Genomic DNA, 26202 nt, shown 5'->3' on the forward strand with positions numbered 1-26202 from the left:
ACCGAAGGGGAGTTCTCGGTGCGCAGGATCACGATAAACGATGGGCGAGGGATCTGCCTTACCGTCCGCCGGAAGGGACTTTTCCACCAAGGGATGCTTCTCGATGAAATGGACAACCCGACCTTCCACCGCGTCATCAAGACCGTTGCCGGGGAAGACTACCGTCCAATCACCGAGAACATCGCCAAGTCCGCAAACCGGTACGCCCTCAACCATCTGGACTCGTCCCTGTTCATCGCCTCTCCGTGACGACATCCCCGCTAACAACCTTTCCTAGGACAGGTATCAACCTCTTTTTTTGGGCTAGTTAGACTTTAAACGTTTTGGAAGCAGTTCAAAATTCTTATGTTTATTTTTTTATAAGTAGTCTAACGCATTTTACTTTGGCGCCCGTTCAATTGCTCAAAATCACCTTAAAAACCTTTTGGCTGAGCAGTCTTAACTATTTTGGGTTAAATTTTAGAGTCCGGACATGTTTTGGATGCAGTTACTCTTTGTAGACTTAGGCAAAATACAGGCTTCACCGAGGAATCGAAATTCAGCCAATCAGAGCACGGCTCCCACTCGGTGTACTTCAAGTTTGCGAAGTGTCTGCTATTTGGTCCGCGCTCGCGTTGACCTTACTAAATGGCTTTTTTCCAAATTCCGCCCACCTCAAACTTACCCCCCCCCCCCCCCCCCCCCCCCTCCTGCTCCGGAGTTAGTCACTGGCGAAGTCAGAGGCTAAATCCGTGGTGGGCGTGCCTGAACCTTCGTGGATAGGGGCACGTAAAATGAGTTGCCCGTTGCCCGGAGAACGCCACCACTTGGCGAAGGGGCCGTTCAACAATTACGTAACGACGGGGGGTATCATCGGTTGTGTACGAAACGTTATGCAAGCGCTATCTCAAGCAAATAGACCTTTTTCACAATTTTATTGCGCATGTGCTCGAAGAGTAACGTCCCTTGCCGAATTAGTAGACTAAATCCAGGCTGTATACAACTTGGGGGGGGGGGGGGGCATGATCGACAGCTGCCATGAGCGTCGTGAGTAGCTTCGTAGGAGCTGTGAATCTATAGCGACTAACGTACATATTTCGTATCAGATGGTAAAATAGCTGCGAAAAACGGTCTACTAAAGTTTACATCGGAATGGTTTAAGACTACAAGCAGTGAAACATTAACTTACACGAAGTCTCTGGAGCCGCCTGTTAAGGGTCTTAACAACACAAAATTAAAAGATGCATACAATAAAATTAACTTAAGTGGAATGTGTTTGCTACTTTTACGAATTAGAATTTATAGTTAAATATTCACGCGGATTTCCAGTGATGTTTAATTCTCCACATGTATCAGTATTTAAAATTTAATAAAATATGCCTCCCCAAAAAGACAACAAAACCCCTAACTCACATAGACATTTACCACAGCTCTATTTCCCCCTTATCGTTTCATTAAAAAAAGACAGTCGTACAACCACTAATCAATGTCACATGTCTATCCACAAATTATTTATTTATTGATTGATATTTATCTTATCTTATCTTATCTTATCTTATCTTATCTTATCTTATCTTATCTTATTTATTTTATTTTATTTCCACTATGATTTATATCAGATATATATACAACTTCACTTAAAATAATATCTGATATTTACAAAACATATTTATTTATCTTATATATATATACACACACACACAAACATACATACACTTGCCAAAGGCTCGAGAAGAACAACATCAATTCACTCGTGCATAATAAACGGTATTGCCTCGTAGCTTCGTAGCTCCTTGAGTATTCTCTAAATATATATTAATACAAATGAAAAGTACACATGCGTGGTAAATGTAACGTGGATGACATACTCTCTCGCTTATAGTTTTTACTAATTGACATAATTTCTTTAAAACAGATATATTTTTACTGTTGAAAACATATTAGGATGTTTCCTATCTTCCAGAGGTATATTTTTTTTCTCACATTGAATAATAACGAATCTGTACATTTCGTTAAGATTACATATATAACATACTGTGTTTTCTCTAAGACTATTATACCATCTTCACCCATACAACTAGAGATTGTAGTCCTGGCCTCACAAGGATTTTACATGCTTCAAACACTTTGGGTCAGCTGACTGATAATTAGTAGCATCAACTAGTCTGCTCCGGTCTGGTTATAGCAAACTAAAGCTGTTTAGTAACTATTCCTTGCTGGTTTACTGCCATGACAATTCACGTATAACGTTTCCATCCGAAAACAAAAGATAAATAATTTGGGAGAGGAATTAGATAATACTTAACGAGCTATGAGGCAATACCGTTTATCTTGGACGGGTGAATTGATGTTGTCCTTCCCGAGTCTTTGTCACAGGTATGACGCAACCCTGTCTTTTTATCTCAACTTGCAGACAGTATTTTTTTTAAATCTTCCATAAAATAACATCAATTCACGAGTGCAGAATAAACGATATTGACTCGTAGCTCGTTGAGTATTCTCTAAATATGCCACTTTATATTGAACCTTTCAAAATCAGTGTTTTGTTTAACGACACATTTAGAGCACATTGATATTTTATATGTACCATCTCACAGACAGGATAACTCACACTACGGCCCTTGATATACCAGTCGTGGTGCACTGGCTAGAAAGAGAAATAGCCCAATGGACCAACCCACGGCGATCGATCCTAAGCACATTTAATTTAATATTAATATACTTACCAAGAAATACAATGTTCAACAGACAGTATGAAGCAGGTAAAAAGCCGACCCCTAGAAGAATCAGCTGAAGTATTTGGAATCGACCAGTGCCTCCAAGAGCGTTCAAAATACCACTCACGTCCGTCATAATTGGCCTACAATTGCAGTGTGCTACGATAAGAAAAATTCAGTTTGTTATTATGTATTGCTCAGTAGTTACAGAAAGCGGACTACTTCGCATCAACAATGTGTTGGTTGCCTTGCACTAAATCACGAACTTCCGTGTCATAGTTCAAGATGTAAATGCTTCAATATTTCAATATTTAAGGAGCAAATACAACAGCAGCCCTCGTTTATTTGTGTAAGTACTGTTAACTTCTACCAGTAAATCAAATGTGGATCCAGAGAGGGTGTTCTCGTTTATTTGTGCAAGTAATATTAACTGTCCCCAATCAGTTGATATCAGATGTGCACCAATCCTCTTCGAATTTCGAAGTATAGCGAAACACTATTTTTTTTTAGGAATAAAGGTAGTGATTTTGTTTTAGTGGAGAAAATGCATCAAGGGAATATTGCTATATTATATCTAATATTAATGTATGCTATTGTTGGTGTAGCTTTCTCTTCTCTTTCTCGAGCCGTGGCGAGACGTAGCCCAGTGGTAAAGCGCTCGCTTGATGCGTGGTCGGTTTGGGATCGATCCCCGTCATTGGGCCCATTGGGTTATTTCTCGCTCCAGCCAGTTTAGCACGACCGGTATACCAACGGTTGTGGTATGTACTATCCTGTCTGTTGGATGGTGCATATAAAAGATCCCTTGCTACTAATGGAAAAATTCAGCGGGTTTCCTCTCTACGACTATATCAAAATTACCAAATGTATGACACACATTATTGCCACCGGTGGGGCAGGATATGCTCACATTTCACGAACACCTGATATCATCACTGTTGTTACAGTGATTCACGAGTACACGCCATCACAGCTGTATATAATCCATTGAACTCCATCCTGTGTAAGTTAGGTTTTTGAAAGCGTCTGGGAGTGGCAGTCCTCCTATGGGCGGTGCAAGAGGGATGAAGCATCCTGTTACATGTCTTCTAGTCGAGTGGCTGTCACCCTAAGGATGAACACATGACAGCGGATTAGGGAAGCAGTCACAAGTTTGCCTTTGTTACATGTGTCATGAGGTTTTTAATTAAAACATTATTAATCATTTTCAAAATATTAGTGCCTCATATTAAACCTTTCTGCAATCGAAAGAAAAGATATTCATGTATAAAGAATAATGGATATAGCTTCAGATGTTTGCTGTCTTGTTTTTTTTTTCATATTGCTGTTGTTTATTTATTTATTTATTTACTTACTTACTTTTCTTGTTGTAGCTGGGCGAATATCTACCGTATATCTTAGTGTTAGGTTTTAAATCAATGTAACCACAGTTTACTTTTAAACAGCCAATTTAACATACGAACATCCCTTTATATATTTTAATAATTACAATATTTCAAATAGTATAATGTTAACGTTGACAAGTATCTCTCTATGAACAGTATAGAGGCACCGATGAATCCTTCTAAATTCCCCCGAAACATAATCTAAAATGCCCCTGATGCAATTATCCTCCTAAATTCCGCCATCTCAATTCTCCTATCTAAAGCATCATCCTACATCCCATCTGAAGCATCCTCTCAAGCTGACAATCCTGTGCATGTTCTCAGACCCAGCTCTTTATAACAATAGGGTCTGCCACTCGTGTAGATAGTTTTTCTGACACTCGTCTCAAGAAAATCAATTGTCATTCTCTACAGCCATTTCGGTAGCAGATGTGCCATCCTCTTTTGACGTCATATTGCAATTGACGTCAGGTGATTTATACCAGGCTGTCATTTCTTCAATAGTCTGTGGTAGTTCTCTTCCCGTCGTTTCTGGAAGGAATGTTACCAGCACGGTGACAGCAAGACAGCACATTCCAAATATGGTCCCGGGTGCCCAAAACGCATATCCAGCCTGTGAGATAAAGAATATTAGACAGACAGACAAACATACTTAGACAGACGAAAAGACATATTCGAAGAGACGAACACACACAGAGAGCGAGGGGGAGAGAGAGAGAGAGAGAGAGAGAGAGAGAGAGAGAGAGAGAGAGAGAGAGAGAGAGAGAGAGAGAGAGAGAGAGAGAGAGAGAGAGAGAGAGAGGGGGGTGGGAGGCTTACGTTAACTTTATTAAACATATATTTACCAGCAGACTAGCAAAAGGAGCTAGCATTCCACCAATCCTAGCAAATGCTGAACACATCCCAAGACCAACGTTCCTGAATAGATAAAAAAAAAAAAAGTGTTGACAAATTTCAGACTATTACGGTTATCGCTGATGCTATCGAAACAGCTGGCATAATTGATCATTAAATTGAAACTCTATGGGCCTACTGTAGACATGTTAAGAATATTATAGTTTATGATCGTGCTGTGTATTACTAAATATATATACTATATATATATATATATATATATATATATATATATATATATATATATATATATATATATATATATATATATATATATATATATATATTGGCGAATGCTATTTACCGAGCCATATACTCCTTTGTCTCTAAAAGAAAACCAAAGAGTGGAGTAAGACCTGTTGTTTATAATTACTCTCGTACCCACGTTGTGTTAGACGAATTGTTCAATCAACCTCTAGGCCAATCTAATTAAAATTCGCTTCACTGGTTAATTACTATTACCTGTGGATCTAACAGCACCCCGTTGGAGCTCATGTCCAGTTGACCTTTCATTCGACCAATCAAAACTTTACTTGCAAAATCATGCCAGTGATTTGATAGATATAAAGATAGATAGATATCTAGTTTAATGTGCCCATATACCACTAGGGTTTCGAACACGCCCATCCCGAGTCCTGCCTCCGATAAGATTGGTGGCCTGACTCGGGATTGGGGGGGGGGGGGGGGGGGGAGGGTAGAGTCGGCTGAATATTTATATAATTTGGAGCATTTTAGAAGGACAGTCCAAAACTACATAAGAGAAAGAAGACCGGATCGGACTATTTAATAATATTAAAAAAAGAAAGTAATTTCGACATAAAATTTTGAACGAAGGTCTAAAAGTTTAAAGTCCGATCTATATGTCCACGTGAGTGGCCTCGTTAAGGCCGTTAGGGTGCACAGCTTGTAGGGACGAGATGGGTTGCATCCCGTCAAGAAAACCCCTAGCTTGACAGTCATTAGACGTTGAAGGTGTAGTGCTGTGCTTGAGAAGCCGGATCCGTCTGAACGAGAGAGAGTATCAGACGGGTTTAGTCCAGTCGTCATGGGTTGGTATAGTGGTGCGAACGGGCCCGACTCCGGGCGATACGAGATGGTATCACTATAAAATAGATCTCCCAATATCGGGTAGGTTTCTACCAGAGTGGCTGGCTCTAGGGGTATTCAGGGAACAGGATCGTATATATATTTATATTTACTATTAACCAACGTTAAATTCACTAGAAAGACAACAACACAAGTTTAGTTTCAAATATGTATTATATAATACCAGGTAAATGTTACAGCACCTACTGGCCTGTTAAAACCGGTGTCACGCCACCTCTAGGCTAAGCACCACACGTAAACTTAATCACTTGACAAGTAGGGATATAGCTACCACTCACAGATAAAACATAACCCAACCTTAGAATAATTATTATCCTCAGTCTTCTCTACATCCAATATTCAGATGACCTACAATTTACCAGGTCATGATACCTGGATTACCACCTATAGATATAATTATTATCTTCGGTCTTCTCTACATCCAATATTCAGAGGACCTATAATTAACCAGGTCATGATACTAGGATTAACACCTATAGATACAATTATTATCTTCAGTCTTCTCTACATCCAATATTCAGAGGACCTATAATTTACCAGGTCATGATACTAGGATTACCAGTTATAGATATTATAACCTCTCTCTATATATTTTGGGTAAGCGACGCCTACAGTTTACTTTCGTCGGTCTGACTTAGATTACCAGCTGTCCTTCCCACACTAAGCAAAACAAGAATACACATAGTTATAATACTTGAATGCCACAACAAAATACTTTTCAGTTACTACAGAGCAGTAAAATATAGTTACCTATGTCCACTGGACTAATAAAGTTCGCCCAGCGGACAGCGTTTCCACCGCCTATCTATACGTGCTTGCCACCCAACTTCCTATACAGAACGAACTCTCAGCTTATATCCCCTATTTGAATTTTTGGCAGCTGGGTCACATCTTTGGCAGTCCTGCCATTTATGGACGAGTGGCGAAATAATGGCCACACTAATTCTCTAAAACTACCAACAATACAGATACCATCTAACTAATAGGGGAACCTTCTTGGGTAATTACTCCATGCACTGGCTTTCGATCATTAAAGTGCTACTCCAGTTGTTTCAGACCCCGGTCAAAAGTTAATGTGCAGACGGCTGCCTCCGTCACAACTAGTATGCAATCCAGAGTTTATTAAGGCACTTTTGCCCTGCTTTTTTATGTTAAAATAGACCAATAAGTTCGTCTATTTCATAAATAGTATCGCCCGATATTTTAAGAATTTGTATGCTCCCGAATAACGCTATAAACGGCGAAGTGTAATAGGTCGATATTTAAATAGTTATTTATACTATAAATTATAGATGAATTGTCACCTGGACATGGAAGTCCACGTTAGATCTACTGGTAGACCAGTAGAGCTAATTTTAATCAGACTGCCTCAAGGCCGAATTGGTTTCCGCGTGAATAAAACATGAGATAGTGATCGAGGAAGGGGGACTCTTCAGAGCAGATGGGGTTCATTTATCAAACTTAGGGAATGATATATTTTTAAATACCTTGAAAGATGCTTTACAAGCTTTTTTCAAGGGGGCCACCAATGTTTTTTATGGCTACTAAACTGCATGTAAGCTCGATACTTAATTTTGTTAGTGAGTGGAGTGTCCTCGTATTGACGAGTCCTGTGGCGGATTTGTGGTGGCCGGGCACATTCATCTCTACGTTGGTAACCCTCGTTGGGTAAGCTACTATGGCTTAGGTAGGTGCACCCCACCTTTCGTTGACGGACATTCGGAAGGGATGTGTATGTGGGCATTCTCGTTGGGGACCCTCGTGCTTGCCTTTATGCACATGAAGGGTGCACTAGGGGTAAGTGTACGTCATCAAAGAAAAACTATGACGGCAAATGCAGACGTTTTGTTGACGGAATTATTTTAATGACAAAACTAAAGCAATGTTTACAATTAACAATACAAACAATTAAAAATACCATGTAACTAAAAGTACTATTTTCCATAAGGCACTTTTTTAACATACACAAACATCCCTATATCTCAAAATTTTCATAATGAAATTTACTCACCTGTTGCACGAAACATTGTCGTCTGCTAGTAGTAAAATAAACACAAGACCAACTCTATATCAATCTATTTTTATGGACATCCGAATGAGTCCCCTGTCCTTATTTTACATGCACTGCATACGATTATATTGGGTCAGGAGACGTTCACATGCATATTATATCTTAAAATGATATATATTCAACATGAAATGTGTAGTGGACATTTTTTGTTAATAATGGTAATAATCATAATCAACAAATTAAAAAAACACCAAACAAACCAAAAAAACCCCTGGAAGGGCTGTCAAACTAACTCAAACCTATTAATGTACAAATAGTGACTATGTTTGCCCTGGGCTGTATGGTTTACATGTGGCAATATGGCTAAAATGTATTTTAAAGTTACAGTCTATGGTTACCATATTATAACATCATGTACAAATGTGAAATACAAGCTCAAATGCACTTTTAAAAACCTCGTGTCAGTTTCAGTTAACACGTGCGTTTGCCGATTTCAAATTTTAGGGTTCGTCTCAAAAAATTAAAAGAGAAATCTTGCGCTGTACGAAGAACGTTCGGTTGAGGATACGGTACTAGAGTCTTTCGTTAAAGGAACATTCCTGAGTTTGCTGCATTGTAAGATGTTTCCGACTAATAAAATATTTCTACGATTAAATATATTTTCTTGTTTAGAATATCAGTGTATATTCAATGTCTTTCTGGTCGTCTTAATATTTGTAAGAAGCCAAAACTGGATTTTGTCTTCAAATAATTTCGTACGTAAGAAAAAACAATATTTTAGGAAATAAGATGAAATTTAACCTAGTACAAATATTAAAACGATCAGAAACACGTTTAATATGCAGCCACTAATATTTTATGCAGAAAAATATATTTGATATGTAATTACAATCGTTAAAAAGTCTTTGTTAGTTCATATCATCTTAAAAAGTGCAGCAAATTCAGGAATGTCCCTTTAAAACCGGTTTGATCTTGACAACGTATTATCGACAATCGTACCTTCCTATTTCAGAATTAATATTTTATAAAGTGTCAGTAGAACTTTCAAAGTTTAGTTTGTATACTAGTAACACATTAATCATGTATATATTTTAAAAATAAAATATACTAAAGTAGACAATGAACGTTTTCACTTCTTAATTTTACGTGTGTTAAAATCGACAAATTCAAATAAATATTCTTTCGTTTGGAAAGGGTAAAGTTAGGTGGGTTTTTTTTAACGACATTAGTGTTAGAGCATATTGATTTAATAATCATCCGACGCCATATAACCGTAAATAAAATGTGTTGAGTGCGTCGTTAAATAAAACATATCCTATCCTTCCTTCCATCTGCTGTTGGATGTCTAACATTTGGTAATTTTGACATATAATCTTAGAGAGGAATCGGGTGCAGGTCACTGGTGCAACGGGGGGGGGGGGGGGGGGGGGGGGGGAGGGGTATTGAAGGTCGAAACCCTTACCTGCCCAAGCTTAAAAACATTGAAATGTATTTTCTGGGGGAGCATGGCCCCATATAAACTTCGCTCAACACAGTCTATAACCCCAACCCCGCTGAAATCCCTGCACACGCACCTTGGAAACCCGCTACATTTTTTTTACCAAGGGATCGTTTATATGTACCATCCCACAGAAAGGATATCACATACCATGGCCTTTTATATACCCGCCGATGGGAATCGATCCTAGACTGACCGCGCATTAAAAACCCACCTTTTTAGGTTTAAGTAATGAATAAAAATACAATATAGTCTTGAAAAAATGTTACGTAAATCGAACACAACACCCTCTTCCTCTACCCCTAGAGCGTTACGTAATTAGTAAGACCCCCTTACATGTAACGCGTATGCCAACAGCTGGCCACTGTCAAAATTTCAAGGCAAATTCCCCACCCACCGACCCCTGGAAAGGCGTTGTACCATACCTCTATGGATATAAATATGTTTTGGAGATATGAGACGACCCCTCAATCAAGACAGTTAAATTTGTTCAAAATCACGTGAGAAGCTCAGCGCCTGCGCAAATCACGTAAAGTCCCAGTTCTACTGGCGTCCCGCTAAATGAAGAAAACAAAGCTGGCCATTGCGTTTCTAGCTGACCTAGATAATGTAGATAAGCGAGCATTGCGAAACTATAGCGATGTGGTGGACCTTTTTTGTATCAAACAGAACTGAATCATCTATTCTATATGCTTAAATAATAAAAGTAGTCCAGGGACTGCAGCTTTAATGATGCTGTTTTTGACGTGTATTATTAATATCGAATTTAGGGACCACCACACATCGATTCCAATTGTTTGAAGTTATTTTTCTTGAATATTGGTCATTCAGAAGTTATCGCGATGTTCGTTTTGAAAACCCATACCGCATCAAAAAGGTTAGAATATTACAGTATACACAAGTAAAATAAAACTGAAAACAAAAATCACACCACATACTGATTTTAATATTTATATTTTAATGATATACACATTAGGTTTTGTTTCTGTCAATACCCCCCACCCCCTCCCCTGAAAAAAAAAATAACCCCAAAACCATCGTTATTTCTACACTACACGAGATCGTTTCTTATCCGCTTCAAAACCCATACCGCAAGGATGTTCATCATAAACATTTTGTCTTCTCAGACAGCCCAACCGGTAAGAAATAACAATAGTAATAGTAACAAGAAATAAATGATTCCGCAACACGAGATAACGTTTTCTTAGTCAAATCACTGTGTTGATTTAATGCACAGTGTATTTGTGAACATACTCAAACATGTCCAACGACATCTTGGCGACCATCTTGAATTTACGTGACTCATTTATAGGGTGTATACTACCAAATCAAATCCCATAAACGACAATAGTAACATGTCGTTAAACCTCCTACCTGCAGCGTATCAATCGACATAAACACAAAGGATGTAAATACTACCACCCCTCACCCTTAAAGTGAATACAAAAACATTGGGGGTCAAGCAGCTCATTTTAGAGATAACTGGTAGCGTCAATGACTATACTAGTTTGATTATTTTTTACAGGTACCCCATACATGTTTCAAGCACAAGACTACTTGATACAGTGGTCCTAGATTATCTAAGATATCTAAGATAAAATAAAATTGCATACAATTTTTGGCCAGATGAAACTATTTTTTTTACAACCAACACACTCACATTTATCACCAATCACAGGACTTGTGTTAACTTCTCTATCATACGTTCAGTGCACCTCAAGCTTTGACCCAGCCGGAAGCTATTTGGTTTAGTACTACCTTATGACATCTAAATCGTGATGACACCAATGTCTTCCATTGACCATAAAACCATGGTAAAGATGCTAGAGTTGTTCGCTGTCAAGTTATAAGCAAGTTACAGCCACTTCCCTGATTTGACTGCCATCGTAGACGCCATCTTGGATTTCTCACAATAATTCCTTTTCAAGAGATTGTAGATTTACACCCTCTTCAGAATCAGAAACCATAGATAACAACTATGCATCAAATTGTGCACACTTCGACCCCAAATTGGCATTTGGCAACAGGACTAAGCTACATTTTATCTCTTAAAGGCACTGGTCCTATTTATTAACCATTGTTATGCAAAACACAAACGGTACGTACCTCGAAAACTAGGGTTAGTGAAGATAATGATACCTTAAATTTGTTGGAAACAATTCCGAAGTGTACATAAACAGCAATCCGAACGAGCCACTTATACCAGCTTTCCCAATCAACGAAAGGATCGTTGTGAATATATCTGCAGTCAGTCCTTCTGAAATCACGAAGATATACATATAATTATAACGTGTGTGTGTGTGTGTGTGTGTGTGTGTGTGTGTGTGTATGTGGCCGTGTGTGTGTGTGTTTGTGGCCGTGTGTGTGTATGTGTATGTGTATGTGCGTGTGTATGTGTGTGTGGCCGTGTGTGTGGATGTGTGTGTGTGTGTGACCGTGTGTGTGTGGCCGTATGTGTGTGTGTGTTTGTGTGTGTGTGTACATGTGTGTGTCTGTGTGTGTGTGTCTGTGTGTGTGTATGTGTGTGTGTATGTGTGCGTGTGGCCGTGTGTGTGAGTATGTGTGTGTGTGTATGTGTGCGTGTATGTATGTGGGTGTCTGTGTGTGTCTGTGTCTGTGTGTGTGTGTCCGTGTGTTTACGTGTGCGTGTGTGTGTGTGTGTGTGTGTGTGTGTGTGTGTAAGCTCAATCGCCCCAACCAGTTACTCACGACTGGTACACCTCAAGCTGTGGTGTGTACTGCCTTGCCATGTGTAAATATAGAATTATCTAAGATAACCCCAAGGCCGAACATCAGGTGTTTGGAATATTGGTACTAACTGATGCAAAAGAGATGGTAACAGAAGCAGATCTTGTAACTTAATTGGGGGGACTTAATATTTCATTTCATTTTCGTGCTTATATCCAACTAAGGTTCAAACACGCTGTCCTGGGCACATATCTCTGCTGTCTGTCCACGACAGTGGGTTAGTTGTTAATTGTCAGTGGTCAGTGAGAGAGAAGAGGGTGTAGTGGCCTTACACCTACCCGTTAAGTCTGGGTGGGAGCTGGTACCGATAAACGAACCATGTACCTACCAGCCTTATGTCCGATGGATTAACCACGAGACCATCGAGGCCGGTGGACTTAACATTGATGCATGCAATGTAGTTCGGTCGCATTAATAAACATGACGGCCGGGGCAGTTTACCGCCGATAGTTGGAGTGGGTCACAGAACATTTAAATACCAACCTGCTGTTGTTTTGATTATTGTTGCTGTTATCAACGCAACGCCAGTAACACCATGGAATACCACACACGACTTTTTCCTTCCAATTCTAAAATACATGTATATCAAGTTTAAAGTTGCAGTGTCGCTGTTTACTTTTTTTTTTTCATATACAAAATCGTTAAACGTTTGAATAATGTAAAATTATAATTTATTTCATATTCTAACAACCTGTTTATCAATAAAATATGGATAGACAGAACCCAATTTTTTTTTCTTACCCGCTGGACAGTGTTATTCAGCTTTTGCACGGTGCTAGAAAAATATGTCTGACCCTAGAGCTAGATAAATCTGTTTGACCCGAGGGCTAGACGATTTCTACATACGCGTGACGTCATAACTCACGTTTTACAACGATTGACGTCATAACTCATGGTTTTCAAAATTCTGTTTGCCATTTCAAGTTGTATCATTGTTTTAAAATATTTTAACAAAGTAATATTTTCAACTTTATATTTATTGTTATGTTGTTGCATTTTTATGTTGTTGCATAAGTTGGACTATATTTTTCAGCGTACGATTAAATGTGTTTCCTTGTTTGTAGGTGAAATGTTTACGAATCGGTCAACAAAAAACAAACGGTACGTAGCTTATAAAATTAATGTTTTGTTACTGTAATTAAATGGGCAAGAAAAAGAATCAACATCGTTGTGAGGTATAAATAAGGCAATTCCAACCCTCGTGCCAAAATGTCCTTGTAAGAGCCTCGGTAAATCTCGGCCATCACAAAAAAACATTTTGTCCCTCAGGTTGGAATTGACTTATATACCTCATTCCCCAACACACACACACACACACACACACACACACACAACTATCGCTCTCTGTATGACTGTCCGTCTTTCTCTGTCTGTTTGCCTCTTTCATACACACACAGAGACGCGCGCGCACATTTACTCTCACGCGCACATTTACACACACGCGCGCGCACTGAAGTATGTTGCTATGACCACCTGTCAACGATAAAGTAATAAACGAAAGCAGCAGGGACCTCGACGGCTGCGTTCAGAAAGAAGTTGAGAAAGCGGTCGCCAGCTAGGGATGATGACGTCAAGAAGAGACCGAAATACGTCATGGCGTTTGTAAACCTGTGTGGAATAAAAAAAACATACCCAGTAATTTGTTTCGCATCAGAAATGTGTGGAATAAAAACGAGTAATTTTACTCTCATTAGAAATGTGTGGAATAACAAAAAACAGTAATTTGATTCGTATCACAAATGTGTAAAATAAAACCCAGCTATTTATCTCCTATTATAAATGTGTGGAATAAAAAAAATAGAAAAGAAATTTGATTCGCATTAAACATATGTGAATTAAAACCCAGTAAATTGATGCAGAGGTTGTTGAAGGATTTTTCTACGACGGGGCGCAATGTTAAAAAAGGTACCCGAAGTACTATAATAAAAAAAACCCGTATATGCATTATGAGTATTTAATAGTTGAACAAAAATCGTGGCAGACTGCTGCAAATTGATTGAGTGTTAATGAGTCGGATGTATATTCAAGTTCTGTGAAAGCCTTACTTCGACCAATGACAAGTCACCTTGCAGCCGACCGAAAACATCACACATAGGTTAAGATGTAAATATACTAAACAAAATGGAAAACTTGACACATATTGTTTGTCCCCTGATAACCTCACAACGATATATATGTTCATTAATGCAGACATTTGTCGATGGGAGGGATGTGATAAAGAGCAAAACACAATATGTCATCACGATGTTTAATTGTGTAACATGTTATGGCTTGGAATGTTGAAGGGGGGGGGGGGGGGGGGGGGGGGGTCCAAATTAACGTTCACATGATTTCAAATGAACTCATTATGCTGGGTCAGTATCGCGTGTGACCTCCCTGGGCTTGGATAACTGCCCGACACTGTCTTCTCATGGATCTCAGCAATCGTGTGAAACACTGAACCAGAAGTCGCCTCCATTCAGCCACCAGCACCTGTCCCAATGCCTGCAGTGTCTGGGGAGCATTAACACGGTTTCTGACACGTCTTCCGAGCTCATCCCAGACATGTTCAGTTTAATTCATGTCGGGTGATCGGACTGGCCAAGCACTGACTGGGATACCGGTATTTTGAAGAAAGTTCTGTGTTAATGCCGCTGTGTGGGGGATTGCGTTATCATGTTGAAAGGTCAACCCAGGCCCATGATTATGGATGAATGGCACCAGCACCGGCCTAAGCACTTGGTCGCAGTAGACTTGGGCGGTCATGTTCCCCTGGGTGACGACAAGCCTTGACGTTCCATTGCTGGTGAATGCTCCCCACACCATCACGCTTCTTCCACCGAAATGGTCGACCACTCTGACACAGCACTGAGCATGACGTTCACCACGTCTTCGCCACGCCCTTATTCTGCCATTGGCAAAAATCATTGTGAATCGGGATTCGTCGCTAAAGACCACTCTGTTCCATTGTCTCTGAGTGAATCTGACATGGCATCTCGTTCACAGAAGTCGCTGTTTACGATGTAAACGGGTAAGAATGGGACCGAAATATGGCTTTCGGGCTCTCAGTCCAGCGGTGCACAGTCGGTTCCTGGTGGTCTGTGCGGTTACCCTCCCTCCCAGGAGCACCCTGCTGGTGGAAGTTGCTGTCGTAAAGCGGTCACGGAGATGACGTAAACGGATGTACCGGTCCTCCTTCTGTGACGTCATACGCCGAGGACCTGGTCGGGGGCGATCTGCAACTGACCCAGTTTGATGAAGACGGGTCCTCAGGTTATTTATTGTTTGTCTGCTGCAACCAAACGCACATGCAACGACCGTCATGGACTGCCCTCCGTCTAGACGCTCTATGGCGCGATTTCGTTCTTCATTTGACAGTCTCGGCATTTCCAATAGCAACAGATTCAGTAGAGAAAGTGTGTTTTTCCAAGTGATGTGACGACAGGCTACAAGTTTCAATCGATTTGGGACGCGAAATGCAATTCATGCCGATTCTGCACGTGCAAAACATGATTTCCATCAATTTGACCCGGCACATGCGCTCACGTGTTTCGCAAGCAATCTGATCAGCTTGTTGGCAAGCTAGTGTCAAGGTAGTAACGATTCGCTCGCTAAAATTTGATGAATGGCTGAGTTCCTTTTTATAAATGTATTTTCAAACTGTAAAGTTTTCCATTTTGTTCAGTATACGATTAATGATGCACCGGAACATGTACTTGGTGTGTTACGTATACTATTAACTTTAAATTGCTACTGGGACCGGCAAATCAATACATGCATATAGCGCCGTGTGGCTGTTAGGACATGTACAGTTTTCATTTTTGATAAAAAGAATGCATTTTGTAGCAGTTATAACAGGTTCAACCTTTTGGTAAAACAAATAGTTGCCGCTGGCCATGTTGAACAGGTAAAATAGAAACATGTATTGGGCGAAAGTTATGTTGTCCTTATGGACAGTTGGCTGTTATATGCACGGTTGGGGGGGGGGGGGGGGGGGCCTTTAAACCAGACTCGATTGTATTTTAAATTTTATGTCTATCTGTTTTATTGATGCTATCACAAGTGCTTCAAGACTTGCACATTCAATTTTTAACAGGTGGTTAAAGCAAAATTATGAAAATGAAACACATCGTACCACATAAACCAAAGAATGGAAGCGTTCATAAGAAAGCGTTTGTTCTTGAATAAATCCAAGATGGTGTATGGCTTGACGGCTGTGATCTCTTCATCTGTGTCGATATCGCTGACTTTGTCTTCCTCTTTGGAAGGCATGGAATTCTTCAGGAGAAAAGAGTCCTTCTCTGTTAGATGACCTTCTTGATTACCCTTCCCCAATTCCGAACCTTGGTCTTTTACTTTCTGTTCCACTTCCAGCAAGTGTAACTGTTCCATGACGTCATGAACGGGGACTTTACTAACTTTGGCTGCTGTCTTTAACACATGAACAACTCGCTTGGTTTTACCATTGGCAACTAACCATGGGATTGATTCTTCTACTTTCCTGCAAATTACAAATTATACAATATATATTTTTTGATGATATACTTGTACATGTGTATTCTATACTGCTGCATAATGGCAGTTAAATATGTTTATCAATAAGACTCAACATGACTGATTATATCGTTCAAAGAAGACGGTAATGACAAGGATTAATAATGTACGTCATTTCCCACACGGGATAGCGCATATCACAGTCGTGGACTAGTGGTAAAGAAGAAGATAGTGACAGGGATGTGTTGAATGGGGACGGTGGTTCTGACAAACAACTATATCTTAAACGAGTCACTGATCAATATGGCAAGCATTACCTGAATAGTAAATTCAAGGAAAAGCAATCTGAACGACAAAAGCGTAATACATGGTTACAGTCGTATTTCTGCACAATGCCGAGTTGAATGGGCATTTCACAAAATAGTGCTTTATTCTGTGAATCTTTATCTATAGTCCGTCCCATCCTCCTATAAAAGTGTTGTTGGTTTGTTAATAATGTCAGTTTTGTTTGACGTAAGAAGAAAGGTAAAGGTGGTTTGGAAAGAACAAAAATATACTCTTTTTCGTGTCCAATTTAGAAAACAATCGCCTCAGAAAGAAATAACTTGTAGTAAATTCCATAGCATGAAAAAAGACGTTCCCGCGGGACGGACTATAGTGCTTTGTTTATAAGAGGACAGCCACTCTCGATGAGATCCTTTACTGGAGATTCCATCCCTCTTGCACCGCCAAAATGAAGACTGCCACTCCCAGACTAGTTTACTAACTCAAACGTAGCACCGGACAGAGCTCATTAGAATACGTACAGCTGTGACGACATGCACTCATTAATCACTGTCATAACAGTAAATAATATCAGGTGTTTGCGAAAGGTGAGCGTATCCTGCCCCACTGTTGGCACCCGTCATGAGTACTGCCATCACAGCTGTACGTATTCTAATGAGCTCTGTCCGGTGCTACGTTTGAGTTAGTAAACTAGTCTGGGAGTGGCAGTCTTCATTTTGGCGGTGCAAGAGGGATGTCACTTCATCTTAAACGACGAAAAAAAAAAAAATGTGCAAGAGTTTCACCAAAAGAGATTTAAAAAGAAGTTCAAAATATGGAATAGCACCAGCCAACTAGTCTTCGTTGTTTCGACGAAGCATATCCTGGATTCAAAGAGGAATCGGCGACAATGGTGTTCTAAATGAGGTGGTGCTCGAAAGGAATATTTTCAGAAGTCATTGTGCATTACTGTTGTATTAAACTGACTAAAACAGACGGATACCATTTTCAAGAGCTATAGACTTAGTCGCCTGAATTCACGTTTGTTTCGAAAATCAGGTCAATCGAAAAGAGGAATGATAACTTTGTATATGCCACTGACACGACTTACGAAACCATCACGACTTACCAAATCTGAATTATGAAATACAACGACACCGAGGTGTAAGCTGTTTGTAGAATCCTCCAGGAGTAGTTTTGTAGAAAGTACGCCCAGAGTGGTATCGTCATTGAACAGATAGCCCATATGAAATTCATAAAAAAGCCAACAAGCTTTCGATGCTGGGAAGGGAAACATTCCAGACCCAATGTGCTAACTGTGGTGATAATTCCCTACAATGAAAACAAGATAGATACTAGTTCGAAGGGACGTACAAACAGTAGTTCTTTCTACGTTCGAATATTGTTACATACCCTATATATAGCTGGTATTCATAAAACATTTGTTTGCCATTTTAAATTGCTAAATAGAGGGAAATAACCCGCCCTGCACATTAAGAAAAGTATTGACTTAATGTTCGCCCTGCACTAGGTAGATACATAACATAAGACACGTTGGCAGTCATTTGAGAACCGCGTAACAAGGAATGGGAAATAAAACGACTGTTTATTTTTTTAAAATAAAAACAGGCTGACAGTTCTATAAGGCATCATAGATATATTCAAATTGTTAGAAGGAAAGGTGTAGTGCAGGGCGCACATTGAATCAATACTTTTCTTAATGTGCAAGGCAAGTTGCTTCCCTCTATTTAACAAATTTGAAATGGCCGGGTAAAAGCGACACACTCAACACATTTTATTTACAGTTATATGGCGTCAAACATACGGTAAATGACCATACAGATATAGAGAGGACACCCGCTGTCGCCATGGGCTTCAGGGGCTACTATTTTCGATTAGCAGCAAAAGATCTTTTATATGCATCATCCCACAGACAGGATAGTATATACCACAGCCTTTGTTACACCAGCTGTGGAGCACTGGCTGGAACGAAATGGCGGGGTAAGTTTTTAAGGTTGTCGTTGGAAGATTTATTTTGTTAATAATGACGTAAGTACTTCAATCGGGATTTAGTGAGTACGGTAGGTTATACATTTTTGGTGTGTGTGTCCGTTTATTGCACTATTTCGGTTGAGAAACGGTTGAAACATGGTGCCACATGTTTTAAATACCAGCTATATAATGGGTCATGTAACCATTGTCGGACGTAGAAAGAACTACACTTTCTTGATACATCCGTTCGGACTAGGAAAGGAGATGTTTCATTTAATGACATATTCAAAACATATTTTTATTTATGGATATATGGCGTCAGATATATGGTTAATGACATCACATAATGAGAAAGGAAACCCGCTGCCTCCACGCAATAGGTTACTTTTTTTTTCGATTAGCAGAAAGAGATTTTATATGCATCATTTCACACAGAGTAGTACATGCCTTTTGTTACAACAGCTGTAGAGCACTGGCTAGAATGAGTAATAGCCCAACGGGCAATTTGAAAATGTTGAAATTAGTAGTAGTAGTAGTAGTAGTAATATTGCCAAACTGTAACCACGCCTCAGTACCATTTTATAATCCACATTTCGAAACCACTTATTAACATCATTCTTCAACAACAGGCCGTTATGTAGACAGTTTGAAAAATACATTTAACGTGCTTGTTAAAAAAGGCGCCAAATGAGTTTGTTGTGTCCTTGAGATTTTCATCCTCATTCTTAGTTTGAGATTTAAAAAGGGTTGAGTTTTTACTGAAATATATTTTTAACTCGATCTCATATCTTGTAAACCATCCGTCGCACACTATACAAATAAATATATTGTGGGTTCCACTGAAAATAACACACCTGCTGGAAGGCGCCAATAATAAAACGCAGTACGGCGAACGTCGGGTAGTTGGGTGCCAGAGCCGTTCCAATTCCAATAATCATCAAGGCGACAGTGGACAGGATAAGAATCGGTTTTCGTCCATACCGATCTGACAGGTGCGGTAACGTGAGGGCTCCAAAGGCTTGTCCACCAATCAAAACCGTCTGTGACAAACCCGAAAGAGCCTTCCGGTCACACACGAGATTCATCTGTGGAATTAAAAAAAAAATGTTATGACAAAAATTTAAAACATACTATGTGATTTATTAAAATAATAAGTTCATCATATTGTTTAATTATGGTACAATGTTAACATGAAACAAAAAAGACAAGTAGCAAACAACTGTGTATGAACTCCTAGACAACATAGAGAAGTATCTCTGTGGGTCAGCCAGTGTTCAATAGATATATAGTCCAAGTGGGCATTGTCCATTAGTCCTGTCCTGGACGGAGGAACCGGCTAAGGCCGGTACTTGTGCCCAGGACAGGCGTGCGCTACAACAGCTTGATCTCAAAGTGCACGTTAAACCATTTTCCATTTTCCATTCCATTGTCCTTTAGGAACGTCACTTCATTAAATATGCCATTTAGTCTACCATGATTGCTAGTGGAGAGACGACCATCTGAGAATGCCTGTGTTTTGATGAGATCTCTGCCAGTCCAGAAGTTGACCTTGCATATGTTGCAGGAAACGGCATCAGTTGCTGGAAGGCGATGAACATTAGATTCGGTGGGGGGTTTTTTTCTTCAGTAATCTGCTTGCCCATCGATCATTTCTGTTCCTTTTGCTTCATGAAGGAATTCCATTGTGACTATTATGAGTATGTGTCCCTTGTGATGCCGATCATGATATGTGTCAACCTTCCCACAAAACAGACAGTTGAATTTGAAATTGAATGGATGCTTTCTAGAACACAGTATTAACTTGTCATGATTATCACTATCCGATTCCCATTTCTCTTCTTTCCAGCCAGTGCACCACGACTGGTATATCAAAGGTCGTGGTATGTGCTATCCTGTATGTGGAAAGTTCCATATAAAAATCCTTTGCTACTAATGAAAAAATGTAGCGGGTTTCCTCTCTAAGATTATATGTCAAAATTACCAAATGTTTGACATCCAATAGCCGATGATTAATAAATTAATGTGCTCTAGTGGTGTCGTTAAACAAAACAAACTTCTTCATCTTCGTCTCTCACATTACTAAGTGAACAATTAGGTTAACTCAAAGTATGAAGTGTGTGTGTGTGTGTGTGTGGTGTGTGTGTCTGTGTGTGTGTATGTGTGTGTGTGTCTGTGTCTGTGTGTGTCTGTGTGTGTGTGTGTGTGTGTGTGTCTGTATGTGTGTGTGTGTGTCTGTGTGTGTGTGTGTGTCTGTGTGTGTGGGTATGTGTGTGTGTGTGTGTGTGTGTGTCTCTATGTGTGTGTCTGTGTGTGTGTGTGTCTGTGTGTGTGTGTCTGTGTGTGTGTGTCTGTGTCTGTGTGTGTGTGTATGTGTGTGTGTATGTGTGTATGTATGTGTTTGTGTATGTATGTGTTTGTGTATGTGTGTCTGTGTGTGTTTGTGTATGTGTCTGTGTCTGTGTGTGTCTGTCTGTGTGTGTGTGTGTGTATGTGTATGTATGTGTGTATGTGTCTGTGTGTGTGTGTGTGTGCCTGTGTGTGTGTGTCTGTGTGTCTGTGTGTGTGTATGTGTGTGTGTCTGTGTCTGTGTGTGTGTGTGTATCTGTGTGTGTATGTGTGTATGTATGTGTGTATGTATGTGTTTGTGTATGTGTGTCTGTGTGTGTTTGTGTATGTGTCTGTGTCTGTGTGTGTCTGTCTGTGTGTGTCTGTCTGTGTGTGTGTGTGTGTATGTGTCTGTGTGTGTCTGTCTGTGTGTGTCTATGTGTGTGTGTCTGTGTGTGTGTGTGTTTGCGTGTGTATTTCTATCTCTCCATCTCTCTCTCTCTCTCTCTCTCTCTCTCTCTCTCTCTCTCTGTATGTGTGTGTGTATGTATGTATGTGTGTGTGTGTGTGTGTGTGTGTGACACCCAAAAACTATCAAGCAAGCAAAAAAAAGAGAAAGAAAGAAAGAAAGCAAGAAAGAAAGAAAGAAAAAGGAAATGGACTAAGGAATTGAAACGAAAAAAAAAATGAAATAAAGATGTTTTTTATCTTCATGTCCAACTATTGCAGATGGAGATAATATAACAAATGCATGTAATACACATTAGTATGGATATGGAATTCTGGTCGTGACTATCCTTTAGTTCACTCTCAGGAACGTGATGTTGCAAATCATGGACTCGCAACTTGTTATGGCTACTCGTTGCGTATATTAAAGGGACATTCCTGAGTTTGCTGCATTGTAAGATGTTTCCGACTAATAAAATATTTCTACGATTAAACTTACATATTAAATATATTTTCTTGTTTAAAATATCAGTGTCTGTATATTCAGTGTTTTAATGGTCATCTTAATATTTGTAAGAAGCCCAAACTGGATATTGTCTTAAAATTATTTCATACGTACGAAAAAATATATTTTAGGAAATAAAATGAAAATTAACCTAGTACAAATATTGGAACTATCAGAAAAACGTTTAATATACAGCCAGTAATATTTTGTGCAGAAAAATATATTTGATATGTAATTACAATCGTTAAAAAGTCTCTGTTGATCGATAACATCTTAAAAATAGCAGCAAACTCAGGAATGTCCCTTTAAAGTAGTCTACTGTTTCATATTATTTTCTTCGTTGTGAAACCCTTCAAGACTTCTCTAAACGAAATTCATTGAAATCAGACTTTTTCACGTACCGTTTTAAATAACAATACAGGTCATAACCTATCTAACCTGGAAGTCACTGAAAACTAGACGTTTAGTGAGCTCCGTGGTCTTGTGGATAAGCTGCTGGACAATCAAGCTAACGACAGTGGTTCAAATCCCGCTATTAAAAAGGTTGGTAGGTACAGGTTCGCAATCCTGTACCGGCTCCCACCCAGAGCGAGTTTTAACGACTCATTGGGTAGGTGTAAGACCACTACACCCTCCTTTCTCTCACTAACCACTAACAACTAATAACTAAACAGACAGCCCAGATAGCTGAGATGTGTGCCCAGGACAGCGTGTTTGAACCTTAATTGGATAAAAGCACGAAAATAAAGTTGATATAAATAAATTACGGACAAATGGAATTAACGCCTAACCTTGGCATGACGTGATTTGTCCGTTTTTAGTCCTTTTTTTATTTTATTTTTTTTACATGGATTGCACAAAAAAGGAGGGTATATTTAGTCTTTTTTTACGTGCTCCTCGTTTGTCTTGGTCAGTCCTCAATCGCCATGGTGCCCCCTCCCTTGCCTTGGTACCCTAAATATTTTTGCCCGCACTCTCAAATTGAACCTAACGTAATCGTTGAACGGACTCAAACTTTAAAATAATATTTATATTCAAATTTAGAATTACAAAATGTGTTTACATTATTCATTATAGAGTTGCATACTAATTTATTAAACTGATCATAACGTTCATCAAACGCAGTCCAGTTGTAGTCCAGAGGTAGAGCGTTTAAAGGTTTTAGTGTAAAAGACAGGTGCAGTTGATTTTTTTCACCAGGGGAGGGGCGCCCGGGACACTTAACATTGTCCTTACACCACATCTCATGAAGATAACTTATATTTCTGAAATAAAAGTTTCGAATTCTGACAAAGTGCTAGAAATGTTCGTACGTACATCTGAGACAACAGACCGATTTGAAGGTTCTGAGTAGACGTATCCGGAATTGCAGGGTCGACTTTGAGTCGTGTTGCCAAGTACGGAAATAATGCTACACTCTCCGTACGTAACATTGTGTCCAGTAACAAGCGAATCTTCCGATACTTCCGTAGAGTTATCTCCGAAATCATGACATCGGTGATCGACAGATTTTGCTGAAATTAAAAAAGGTTTCGTATACAATTAATTTATCGTTATGTAATATATTATAAAATATTTCTCCTTTTTCTTCTGGGCCCACTCTGTCCTTTTCATGACCATAGCTCTCTCTCTGTGTGTCTGTGTCTCTGTCTGCCTCTGTCTGTTTCTCTCTCTGTGTGTCTGTGTCTCTGTCTGCCTCTGTCTGTTTCTCTCTCTGTGTGTCTGTCTCTCTGTCTGCCTCTGTCTGTTTCTCTCTCTGTGTGTCTGTGTCTCTGTCTGCCTCTGTCTGTTTCTCTCTCTGTGTGTCTGTGTCTCTATCTGCCTCTGTCTGTTTCTCTCTCTGTGTGTCTGTCTCGCTGTGTCTGTCATTGTCTTTCTGTCTCTTTCTTACTCTCTCTCTCTCTCTCTCTCTCTCTCTCTCTCTCTCTCTCTCTCTCTCTCTCTCTCTCTCTCTATGTCTGTATGTCTTTGCCCTTCTCTGTCTTTGTCTGTCTCTGTAGTTCTCTGTCTCCTGTCTGTCTCTCTGTCTCTGTCTCTCTCTGTCTCTATCTCTGTGTCTGTGTGTGTCTCTCTCTCTCTGTCTCCTGTCTCTGTCTCTCTCTCTCTCTCTCTGTCTCTCTCTCTCTCTCTCTCTCTCTCTCTCTCTCTCTTTCTCTGGCTCTCTTTGTCTCTATCTCTGTGTCTCTCTCTGTCTCCTGTCTCTCTCTGTCTGTCTGTCTGTCTCGTTCTCTCTCTCTCTCTCTCTCTCTCTGTCTCTGTCTCTCTCTCTCTCTCTCTCTCTCTCTCTCTCTCTCTCTCTCTCTCTCTCTCTCTCTCTCTCTCTCTCTCTCTCTCGCACTGGTACATTACAATCACATATGATGTAATTAAGAAATACGACCACCCTTCATATCGCCAGTTCAATGAACTACACGTAAATACTCGTATCTATGACATCATAACACCCACAGCAACGTAATGTTCGCGTTACCCGATTTCAATTCGTGAACTCACCCATTTAATCTTTTAGACAACTAACTAAACAAAGGAAAGGAATATTTGGCTAAACACACATTTAGCATAGTTTCAAATCACGTTAGCTATTTTGGTGCCTTAGGGCTGTTTTCAATGTGCGCGGGGCGGAACGTAGGTCATTCGCAAAGCTCTTCTCTGATACGCGATCGGTCTAGGATCGACAGGTATATGAAATACAGTGGTATGTGTTATCCTGCTTGTGGGAGGGTGCACATAAAAGATCCCTTGCCACTAATGGGTAAAATGTTGCGGGTTTTCTCTCTAAGACTGTATGTCAAAATTACCAAACGATTGACATCTAATAGCTGATGATTAATAAATCAGTGTGCTCTAGTGGTGTCATTAAACAAAACAAACTTTAACTGTTTACTGATGAGTTGCATAAAGACCGCAAACGTTTCAGCAACATCCGCCTGGCATAACGTTACGGTGTGTTTGACTCGACTGAACGCGTCCAATTCCTGTCGGTCGTCCACTGAAGATTCTCCAATAAATATATTTGACTGTAATTTTTATGTGCATATAGTTGAAGGTATAATGTTTACATTTTAAAGCTAACACAACTAAGAATCAGCTGAAGTATTTGGAATCGAACTTAACTCTTTAATATACTTTAATATACTTACCAAGAAATACGATGTTCAACAAATGATACGCAGCTGGTAAATAGCTGACACAAATAAGAAACAGCTGAAGTATTTGGAATCGACTTCTGCCACCAAGAGCGTTCAAAATCCCACTCACGTCCGTCATAGTTGAGGCCTGCAGACACTGATTAGACGCCTTCAGTTTGTGATTACTTGGTAGGTACACTAGGCTGACTACCTCGCATCTATAACATGTACATGTAGGTGTAGGTTAGCAGGGGCGGGACGTTGTACCATTATATTAGACGACTTTAGTTTGTGATTACTTGGTAGGTACACTAGGCTGACTACCTCGCATCTATAACATGTACATGTAGGTGTAGGTTAGCAGGGGCGGGACGTTGTACCATTATATTAGACGACTTCAGTTTGTGATTACTTGGTAGGTACACTAGGCTGACTACCTCGCATCTATAACATGTACATGTAGGTGTAGGTTACCAGGGGCGGGACGTTGTACCATTATATTAGACGACTTCAGTTTGTGATTACTTGGTAGGTACACTAGGCTGACTACCTCGCATCTATAACATGTACATGTAGGTGTAGGTTAGCAGGGGCGGGACGTTGTACCATTATATTAGACGACTTCAGTTTGTGATTACTTGGTAGGTACACTAGGCTGACTACCTCGCATCTATAACATGTACATGTAGGTGTAGGTTAGCAGGGGCGGGACCTTGTACCATTATATTA

The 26202-nt window shown here is 39.8% G+C and overlaps 1 protein-coding gene across 1 annotated transcript; it reads right to left on the bottom strand.

Annotated features, from left to right (window-relative positions):
- Positions 1-4099: 4099 nt before the first annotated feature.
- LOC121388926 (organic cation transporter protein-like) lies at positions 4100-24842 on the bottom strand. The gene is made up of 10 exons (XM_041520476.1): positions 24839-24842; positions 23663-23859; positions 19923-20153; positions 18206-18408; positions 16454-16819; positions 13813-13947; positions 12823-12908; positions 11731-11848; positions 4927-4999; positions 4100-4694 (listed from the first exon to the last, which is right to left on the bottom strand). Exons 1-10 carry the CDS (start codon positions 24840-24842, stop codon positions 4476-4478), a joined length of 1632 nt encoding a protein of 543 aa, XP_041376410.1. The 3' UTR covers positions 4100-4475.
- Between the last annotated feature and the right edge of the window lie 1360 nt (positions 24843-26202).

This window comes from Gigantopelta aegis, chromosome 2 (genome assembly GCF_016097555.1).
Source record: "Gigantopelta aegis isolate Gae_Host chromosome 2, Gae_host_genome, whole genome shotgun sequence".
NCBI lineage: Eukaryota > Metazoa > Mollusca > Gastropoda > Neomphalida > Peltospiridae > Gigantopelta > Gigantopelta aegis.

What these genes read in the sequence shown, in the direction of transcription:
- LOC121388926 (XM_041520476.1), bottom strand. An exon ending in TATTTCATAATTCAGATTTG is followed by an intron (nt 16,820 to 18,205) that starts GTAAGTCGTGAT and finishes TGTAATTTGCAG; the next exon opens with GAAAGTAGAAGAATCAATCC. An exon ending in TCCATTCTTTGGTTTATGTG is followed by an intron (nt 13,948 to 16,453) that starts GTACGATGTGTT and finishes TATTCCACACAG; the next exon opens with GTTTACAAACGCCATGACGT.